Here is a 10,500-nt window from a genome sequence, read left to right as displayed (position 1 = left end):
AGATCAGGCTGCCCAAGGCCCCATCCAACCTGGCCTTGAACACCTCCAGGGATGGGGCAGCCACGAGTTCCCTGGGCAACCTGTGCCAGTGCCTCACCACTCCCATAGTGAAGAAATTCCTCCTTATGTCTAGTCTAAATCTGCCCCTCTCCAGTTTATACCCATTCCTCCCCATCCTATCACTACAAGCCTTTGTAAACAGTCCCTCCTCAGCTTTCCTGTAGCCCCTTCAGATACGGGAAGGTCGCAGTAAAGGTCTCCTCGGAGCCTTCTCTTCTCCAGGCCGAACAACATTGTTCAAATGCTTCCCGGATATTGTTAGGTTCGGCGCTGTGACTGCTGCCCCGCGGAGCCTGTTCCAGCGCTCCACCACCCTCTGAGCGAAGAAGCTTCTCCTCATATCCAACCTAACCCTCCCCTGGCACACACCCTCCTGCGTTCCCCTCGTATCCTACCAAACTTCACCCGAATCCCCCCACAGCCCTCAGGATGGCCCTGGCAGGGCTTCGAGCAGGCGCTCCCGCCTCGCCTCAGGAGCTCCCGCCCCCAAGGAAAAGGCGGGAAACCCGACACCCCCGCGGGGGACCCTCAGGAGCGGGGCGGGGGGCGCTGGGCATCACAGACCTCCTCGAAACCTCCCCGACCTGTATTATTGTTTTTAGTAGAAGTGCCTGCGTTTCCCCATTCATTCAGACAACAAAGGTTTGCGGAGCGCTGGTGGCTGCAGGCTGTGCACAACGCCCGGGGAGGGGGGAAACCACCTTTAAATCGATGCAAATAGGGGATGTTGCTCCTGTCAAAGTAATTTTACAAACGGCATACTTCACGTTTCAGGTTTTTTCTACTGTTCTGACAGGATTTTCTGAGGTGTTTTCCTCTTTACTTAAAACAGCCAAAAAAAATATAAATAAATAACACACACACACACTCCATCATTATATAAATTTTCAGTCTTCTCATTCACTTCAAATATTTCATTAACGTTACCTGGTGCAAACTGCATGCTTTGCGTTTAAGTTTTTTCTCGTTTTTCTACTCTTCCTACAGAATCTTCTGAGGTATTTTTACTTTCAACAGCCAAATAAAAATGCAAATAAGTAAAAAACCTCATCTATCAATTTTCAGTCTTCTCATTCACTTCAACTTTTTCATAAGTGTTACCTGGTGCAAACTGCATATTTTATTTCAGTTTTTTCTACTATTCCTACTGGATTTGCTGAGGTATTTTACCCTTTACTTAGAACACCCAAATAAAAATATAAATAAATTTTAAACCCCCATCATAATATCAATTTTCAGTCTTCTCATTCACTTCGAATATTTCATAAATGTTACCTGGTGCAAACTGCATGCTTTGTGTTTAAGTTTTTTCTACTTCTTCTACTGTTCCTACAGGATCTTCTGAGGTATTTTTACTTACAGCAGCCAAACAAAAATATAAATAAAAAAAAATCATTATATCAATTTTCAGTCTTCTCATTCACTTCAAATATTTCATTAATGTTACCTGGAGCAAACTGCATGCTTTAAGTTTTTTCTACTTTTTCTACTGTTCCTACAGGATTTTCTGAGGTATTTTACTCTTTAGTTACAACAGCCAAACAAACAAACAAATAAATAAATAACTCCATCATTATATCCATTTTCAGTCTTCTCATTAACTTCAAATATTTCGTGTTACCTAGTGCTATTTTCTTAACCAGGTTCAGGTTTTTGTCAGGTTCGTACCTGCCCTGGCTCTGGCAGAGGTGACATTAAGCTTCCCACCCAGTAGCCCCTGCGTGGTTTGACACTGGCAACCAAACCAGCACTGGGAAAGGCTGCGGTGGAGCGGGAGTGTGGGATCCTGCTGCTGCTCAGCAAGGTCTGCACAACACCTAAGCCTTGCTCTACCTCCCCAACCACCCAGGAGTGGGACACAACCAAGACCACTAACCTGGACGGAGATAATCCATAGAATACAGAATCAGACTCTGCAATAAAACGTGGGAGTTTGGTCCTTCAGAGGTGGTCGTTGCTGGGGATGGGTGTGCTTTTGGCAGGTGGAACATCTCAGTATTCTCCTTTAAGTCACTTGGTTGTGTTTCTTCCTCTCATCTCACCTGATTAAACTGTCTTTTTCTTGACCCACATTTCTCTCACTTTTACTTTTCTAATTCCCTCCCTCATCCAGGGGCACAGGAGTGAGTGACTGGCTGCAAGTTGCCACCACACTACTGTTCACATATTATCTTGCTTTTTTTCCCTTCGAGTACCACGCTAACAAAATTAAACACTGATTTTCAATGGATTCTTCTCAGAAAGTTTACGCTACATTTTTTGTGCTCGCTGCTGTTGTGAAACAAAATGACACGAATCTACTTTCAAAAAACTTTGCTTAAACGCAAAGGAAGTGCAGCAATACCTGAGCTAGGGCTGCAAGCTCCTTATACATAACTTCAGCAGAAAATCTGCCTTTAAATTTGAACCGAGTTTTTCCAACTATTTTGAACAGAACACCAACTATAAATTGAATGTAACTTGAATCTACCAAAAAATAGTTTGAAGTGCAAGAAGGTATCAAAGCTTTCTTCTTTTTCTTGAAATGTCAAATCCTCTGCTAGTCTGAAGTACTGTAGATGTAAACTTACTTATCTTCTATGTTCCAGCATAATATTATTGCTATCATGAAATATATCCTTATTTAAAAGTGCTTGTATTTTTACAATACTCAAAAGTTTGATTCTACTTTGAGAATTCATTCATTCTTCAAATTAATATTATTACTGGCGGAAGTTTAAGAGCATAATGTGAACTTTTAACATAAAAATTTATAAGCACTAATGGCTAATTTATCAAAATGGATGAGTTTTGGTTTTCTTTAAAACAGAACAATAGACAAAACTTTTATTCATCAATTTCAAAGCAAACCAAGTATCTTACCATACATATGCACATGTTTGGTACATCATCTGATTACAAAAATTAATGCTTTTTTTGAATACTGCTAATACAATTAGCTGCAGATACACCACCAAAAATTTCTGCTTGAAAAATTCAGTATCCTTTCCCACATAGAACTGTACTATTCATATGTCTCAGCAAAATACAGGGCCAAACCCTGTTAAATTTTAAAACACCAAAGCTTCATGTCAGTACAAATATTGTAGTCTGAAGTGAAACACTGCTCCCATACACTGTCACATTACAACAATTTGCTGTCCGTTCATATAGAGAGGCACTTTTGCTTTTATATTTACAATGCTTGTAAAATACTATACCCTCAATCATTTCCATTTGTAATTTGTCACCCTCTCTTTGTAATCAAGTCAAGACATAACAACCGTTGTGTTCTTTGGAATATAGTACATCAGATATGAAGTATCTTTCAAATAAGCATTAGTTGTTCTTTTACTGTGTATTTTTTTATTAGCATACATTTCTTCCAGATCCCAATTAAATATTACATATGGGGAGTGAATTGTCACTGTGCTTTCAAGAATGTTAACATCAATAAATGTATACTAAATCTAAATGACAAGTTACATAATCCGCAATTCTCCCCAAAGGGCTAAAAATGAAGCAATGACAGAAATTTGCAAAATGCTTTGGAATGCAAGATCAAGGACCTGTTAAGCTGATCCCAAACAACTTTGCTTTCCAACATTTTATCTAGTTGGCAACATCCACTGCAATAAATGCAGCTACATTTCTTTACGTAACCCTTTTTATAAAAAAGGATAGCATGGCCTTGAACTAACAGTTGTAAAGTAAGACCTGTTGAAAACTGCCTATGTACAGGTTTCCCACCAGTATTTCTTTCTGTTGTTTTGCATTGTCACAGCTCCAGCAGTTTTTATATCATAACTAATACTGCGGAGATTCCAACTGTAGATGCATGATTTTATTCTTCATATCAATGCGGTTAAATCCCAAACCATAAAAGACACTTAGAGAGACTTTAAATGCTTATCACATCTTGAGGTAGACTGATCTCCAAAGTAAAGCTCTTCTAAACTTTGATTTGCTCATGACCAACTTCTTTTTGGATCCTTCTCCTTGGAAAAATCTTTCGTTTAAGTGCAATTAGCTGAGGAGAGAAAAAAAAATTCAGTATTTAGTTACCTTCTGGGCTAGAGGGGCACAGCTGGTCAGGCTTTCATCCAAGAAAGTATACTGTCCTTTTTTTTCTCCACTGCACAGGAAGAAAGTTATTTACCCAAATTCACCCATAAGGCGTGCATATTTCCACTTCACTTCTCAATAACCAGAATACAAGCATGAAGTCAAAAGTGTAGAATGCCTATAACCTGATTATTTAAAAGTTAATTTGTGTATTTAAATTAATACAACACCAAGCTACATTCAGTTTCTACAAGATTCTATGATTCTATGAAGATCAACAGAAAGCTGGCATCTTAAAACAATATTTACATACATTAGCTGTACTACTGAGTTAAGCAACCCCTTCCAAAACCAAGTTACTCACGGAGGGCGAGTTTTCTAATATATACAAAAGGCTGAAAACCAAGGGAAAGATTCATGCAAAAGTTACAGGTAGGAAAAAAATAATAATCAAAAGCCAACCTTTCAAGAACTATACACTCTTCATCAGACCACGGAAAGGGTTACTTAAGGCCCCAACCTGCAAAGAATTACCCAGATGATTTGTTCCATTGACTCCCTCTAAATTTAGCAGGATTAATGATGTTCAAGAAAGCCATTTTATGCTTGCAGAAGCAGAGAGCTTTTTTCCTTCAAGTTAGATTTGAAACCTATTGAATTCAATAGACATCTTTGCAATGACTTAGTGATAACATTTATATAAGGCCTCTAAATATCTTAAGGTTCTCTTCAGGACCAGAGTATTAATATTATTAATGCTTTAATTCTTTTCCTGTTAATATTGCACTTTTACCAATGTGTGTGTTAATTGAATATTAACACAAAATTATTGAAATTTTTTAAAAACTGAAAAATTTCAAAAACAATTACCGATTTTGAACAACCAAATTTAGCACACTGATGATGGACTTAACAGTCACAAGGCGCCTGAAAAGGGAATAGCACTCATATGACTTTTTTCAAGGAATCTCAACAAGATGACTTAGAAATTGAACCAACCCAATCATTAGTCATGTAACATTTTTACTTCCTTTATGAAGGAAAAATCCTAGCTATTCTTTAAAACCTATTTATAAAAACCAATTTTACATTACCGTGAAGATACAGCAATCTATTAGGTGTTACAGATTTGACAAGAAGATATTAATTTTACCTGTTCAGCAAAAAATGAGATGACTGTAAATACAATAAGTGTTACTAGAACACAGTGGGTCCAGAATTTGAGCTTGTCTCTATATGCCCTCCTACAAAGAAATAAGGAAACAGAAAAATAGTTTCATGTACTTAGTTTCCAGTACTTAAAGTGTGGCTAGAACATGGACAGAGGCTCTCTCTTCACAAAGACTCACATGGTGAAGAAAAGGGGCAACAGGTACAAGCTGGACTCGCGAGGGTTCATCTTGATATCAGAATTTTTTTCCAGTGAGAACTCTCTCACTGGAACAACCAACCACCCCAGGGACACAGGAGAGTTCCCACCACTGGAAGTTTTCAAGACATGACTGGGCAGGGTGCGAGATCATCTCATCTAAAGGCTCCCTTTCAGACAACACGTTGGACCAGATGGTCTTTTGAGGTCCCTTCCAACCCAGGTTACCCTATGATTCAGTAGAACATTTTGATAAGCGTGGATTTCCACCAGCACTTCAGCATGCTATAACCCACTGTAGAAATCTGCTTTGGGTCAAGAAGTATCAAAGTATCAAGTCAAAAAAGTATCCTTTTGAAGCTAACAAAGTCTTGATGGCTGTCCTAAAAAAGGGAGCCAACAATACATCTGCTCCTCCAGACTAAATTTCTACAGCTTACTTCTGAAATGGGTTTGCCCCTCTCTCTCCCTGTCACTGGTACAGCAGTGTAGCAGTACAGTCCACTCCTATTCTTGTCACCCTTTAACGGTTCCTCTTAACATTTTCTCTTTCCTCAATGAGCGCTACTTCTCAGAATCTGCTGATCAGCAACAAAATTTCTATACTAGTCTTCTTGTCTCATTATTATCACTGTGCCTGCCAACCTTTTGCTTTTGTTCTCCAATCAGCTACCCCAGTTTCTGAAGATATTATTGATAAAATAGCAAAAGATAAATACACATAAAAATTTCACACGTTAGGTAAAAATGAGGCAAACTAATCTTTTCTGATGATTATCCAGCTGATTATTGCTGTCTGATAGATTAAAAAATTAATTTAGAGAGAAATCTGTTTATACTACCCCTACACAACAGGCATTCCAAACAACAAGGTGGGGTTTTTTACCTTTTAAGTAAACCATAAGTCCTGAATTATTTTTTTTTTTTTTTAAAAAAAAAGAACAAACCACAAACCAAACATACAAGAACTTTTTCTCTGAAGTTGGTTAAGGCCAACCAATGAAATTTTAATGGCTTTGAGCCCCGAAAAACCCAAATCCTGGAAACCTCAAATTTTAGTCCATTCAAATCTTTTCATATTATTTTCACTGTTAATTCCTGGGGGCAAAAAAACGGCTTGTACCAAAATGTTCTATAATTATATGGTATCATACTATAATAACTCAAGAAGAAATTGTGTAACATACCATTCTTGAAGTTCATGCATATGAAGAAAACGATTCCGATATTCTCTTGGAAGTTCAAATTGGGAAGGTATTGGAAACATTGATTCATAAAAATCCCTAAGCACTGCTTTGACTGTCTGAGCATCCTTATGATTGTGATCAATATTGTCATTTAGACAAACAAATTTTCTAGAAAACAAGAAGTCATTGTTATTTTTTAATAATACAGCAAAGGTATTAGCAAACAAAGAACACAAATGGAATCCTTTTAAACTAAATGGATGTAGTATCTTCTTAAAAACAAAATTATATATTTGGTAATGGTAATTTGTTTCCTTATTGTTGCATTACTTTTCATAATTTTATTTTACTTCTAAGAGCACCAGGGCTGACAGTGAGCCAAAACCACTGAGGAATCCAATGACAAGCCACATTTCTCGCTCTTCTATTCGTATAATGCTGCCATCTAATGGGCATTAGTGAGCATCATCCCAGAACCCACCACTGGATATAGACAGCAGGTTAGGCAGCCAGCGTTATGATATGGCTAAGGGTTTTTATACTTTTAAATAAGTTATCATGAGCAAAGTATCTTAAATAACAAAATGAGCTCCACTATAATTATTAATAAATATATTTAATAAAGTAAACATAATTATTAATATTTTACCATGTATGCTGCACTTTCCAAGGAAAGTCAACATAAAAACTATAGAAGATCATTTATACATGAGAAGGCAAAGTTTGATCCCAAGCATTGAGTTACTGAGAACACTATGTAATATAAACTATGTATAACATGATTTGAATCAGAGACCCAAAGCTGAATTCATATAATCAACCAAAATACAAACAACCACCATCTGGACAGAATTTATATGGAAAGCACCATGATCAAATAAGCATGCTCCCAATAATGCCTCTTATAGAGAGTAATTTCTCATACAAGAAACACACAACTATCTGAGTTACTGCAAATTATTGAAACTAAAGTAGCAGCCAGTGTAATACACTGCTATGTACCCTTGGCCTTTCTGACCTGGAGCTTGACAACAAAAATTCCCTTTCCCACATACGGGCAAGGCTATGTGCTTTATTTATATTGTGAGATACAACACCCTTACATTCTCCCCAGAGGGAGAAATTATATCTAGTGACATATGTCTTGTAATTGCTAACCTTTGTAAGTAGTTCTGTCAGCTGTATTCTCTATAGTATGGTGTGATCTTTCAAAGAGCAAAGTTCAGACTTCCTACATGAAGCTGGAAATAAGCAGAACGCCAGAGCTCGTGAATCAGCCTACAAGAGGGCATTACCACTTTTCTGCAGTATGTACTGAATCTGGCACAATCTGTAACCTTGCTCTGGACAATTACATGTAGGGGACAGTCATTTCAATTGCTCTCTCTTAGAAGAACAAAGTACACCTCTCCTCTTCAAAGATGACCAGACTATACCTACACTATCAAGTAATACTATGCAAAGCGGCTAGTTATGGCAATCGTGTCTGTGTACCCTACAAGCATTTTGGGAGCTCGCTCTGGACTATCCCTGACCTTGTCCCTTGGACTGGCAGCTCATTAGCCCTGGGAATGCAGTAGCATGCACACTCCTGGATTGTGTGTCCCTGTTTAGCTTCATCTGAAAGAGATGCAAATTTACAGACAGAGGCCACTACCTAGAGCAAACCAAAGCACTGCAAGTGGGAGAGATAAGCATATTAATCTGTTTCAAATGGAAAGACTGTTTTAATCCACCTGAAATAAAATTTGACTTTCCTTTCGATATTCCAGAATTAACGCTTAGACAATTAAGCTTCGCTTTTCCTTAAGGATGGAAAACAAACATTTTAGGCAGATCATTTAATTAGTCCCAAGAGAGGCACTGAATACTTGGTTTTAGAGACTGACTATAATTATTCTGTTTTATATCCAGGGAAAGCATAGCAAAGAGAAGGAAATGGCATGGCTATGTAGCCATGCCAGCTCTCCTTTGCTAACAAGATATGACTATAATACTGCACTATACTTCGCAGGAATACAGTCCAAACATTTGACTCGAGCTCACTTCACAAGCCAGAGAACAATCTGGGACTACAATACAATACTTTATTGTTCCATTAGAGAGAAAAAAACAAAAAGGTATGCATATATGGAGTCTCAGGCTGAGTCCACAGTATCATGCCACTGCATCATATGAAAATTAGGGAAGATTCAAGACAGATCAGCTCACCTGCCTCATCTTGCCTGCTGAGGTTCCTGAGACAACAGACTAGACACCCTTACTCAAACACATCCTCATCTAAGGATGCAATCACTCCACAGAATAGGCAGCTCCATTTTAAGTTGCTAGAAGTTCTCAATCCATTAGGCATACTCATACCACAACCGACACAGCGTCAGGATCAAGTCTGACATCAGCAACCACCCTTCAAAATAAGAAGCCAGTGATTGCAAGCATGAACTTGAACACTAAAGGTGAGAAACTCATGTTACCGGCCTAACAGAAGGCTTAAAAATCACACCTACATTTCAAGAAAAAGTTCTAGCCAGAAGATACAAAGAAATGGAGAAGGAAGGGAAAGTGGTAGGATGACTTAGGGAACTGCCCACTTTTCTTTTGAACCAGGTCATTATGGGGACTGGAATGCAGGAGTTATGTGGCCAGAAGGCACTCCTGTAAGGAGAAGCAATAGATACAAACCCCTGTCAGTGGCAAAAAGTCTCAAGAGTAGCATCCCCCTTTCTGAATGAATGACCTAGCAAGCAGTACAGCGCAAGAGGTACGTTAACAACCTCCTCTTATGCAAGTAATGGTGGTGTAGTTTTACAGGCAGTGTAGATTACCCAACAGTTTGCTGTGACCTGCTAGAAGAGTTTTCATCTTCCCTGGCCCAAGGTACCCTGTCCTACTTTCCTCCTTGCTCTGTTTTTTGACACTTGTCAGACCCCTCCTTGAGGCCAAACTCATTAAACTGGTAGAGAACTCTAATTTTCTGAAGACATAAGCAAGATGCAAGACAAGAGCGTGCAACTAAGAGAAAGGAAGGAAGGAAGGAGAGGAGATGGGTGAAGGCACTATCTCATTTTCAAGACAGCTGGCTATTAAATTATCTCCACGTCTTGTTGACCTGCAGCCTTACGCTGTGGGCTCAGGACTACAGTTACATTCTTCTGTGAAGCAGATTCAGACTCAGGTCTCAAATACATCATCCTTAGCTTTGCAAGTCTTTCAGGAGCCTAATTCAACGCTACCGAGCCTACTCTCAGATTAGGGTATCTAAACCTTTGACCACTGCAGAGGGGAGAAACAGAGGACTACCTTCTCGCTTTGAATGGTTTCCCACCAAATATTTAAGAAAAAAACAAATTTATACCTCTTGGCATGTTGTAACAGAGCACAAGATCTTAATGGATATGCCAAACTGATTTTGTAACAAAACAATCCACACCTAAGTTTTATTTTAAAATTGCTACATAAAGCAGATAAAATGCTTTTCCTTTAAAATAAATCTGCAGTATAAACTGTTTGCTGTTTAGAATGGCCAAAACAAAAGCATCAAAAATAGCTGAAGTTTATCTATAATGTTTTTCAAATGTTTTAGAGAAATAAAAATGTTTTACAGAAATAAAAATGTAACATAAATTAAGGAAATAATCCCTGGCATAACAGAGAGAATAGTCACTTAGCTTCAGTTAAATAGAAAAAATGAGAAGTACTTTTGGTTAAAAATTGTTTTGCCCTGTAACACACAGTGTAGAAATACATTGCAATAAATTTTTTTTTCAATACACTAACAGTTTGAACAGCTGAAGCAGAAAACTAAAACTACCTCAAAACTTGATACAAATGAAGAAACGG

The 10,500-nt window shown here is 38.2% G+C and overlaps 1 protein-coding gene across 3 annotated transcripts in view; it reads right to left on the bottom strand.

The window, feature by feature from the left end:
• Positions 1-3,712: 3,712 nt before the first annotated feature.
• The window catches only part of GNPTAB (N-acetylglucosamine-1-phosphate transferase subunits alpha and beta), a 43,361-nt gene continuing 36,573 nt past the window's right edge, over positions 3,713-10,500 (bottom strand). The window contains exons 19-22 of one of the 3 annotated variants that reach the window (XM_054056448.1): positions 6,661-6,828; positions 5,258-5,348; positions 4,567-4,624; positions 3,713-4,069 (exon numbers count right to left, since the gene is read on the bottom strand). In XM_054056448.1, coding sequence (XP_053912423.1) covers positions 4,577-4,624; positions 5,258-5,348; positions 6,661-6,828 — 307 coding nt within the window. In that variant the 3' untranslated portion in view covers positions 3,713-4,069; positions 4,567-4,576. Of the gene's footprint in view, positions 4,070-4,566; positions 4,625-5,257; positions 5,349-6,660; positions 6,829-8,871; positions 9,068-10,500 lie in introns of those variants that run through there. The other 2 variants (XM_054056447.1, XR_008448207.1) reach the window with 2 other exon arrangements.

The sequence above is a fragment of the Cuculus canorus genome, chromosome 1 (assembly GCF_017976375.1).
Source record: "Cuculus canorus isolate bCucCan1 chromosome 1, bCucCan1.pri, whole genome shotgun sequence".
NCBI lineage: Eukaryota > Metazoa > Chordata > Aves > Cuculiformes > Cuculidae > Cuculus > Cuculus canorus.
Note: the sequence above shows the minus strand (reverse complement) of the source record. Positions and strands in the feature narration are given on the sequence as shown.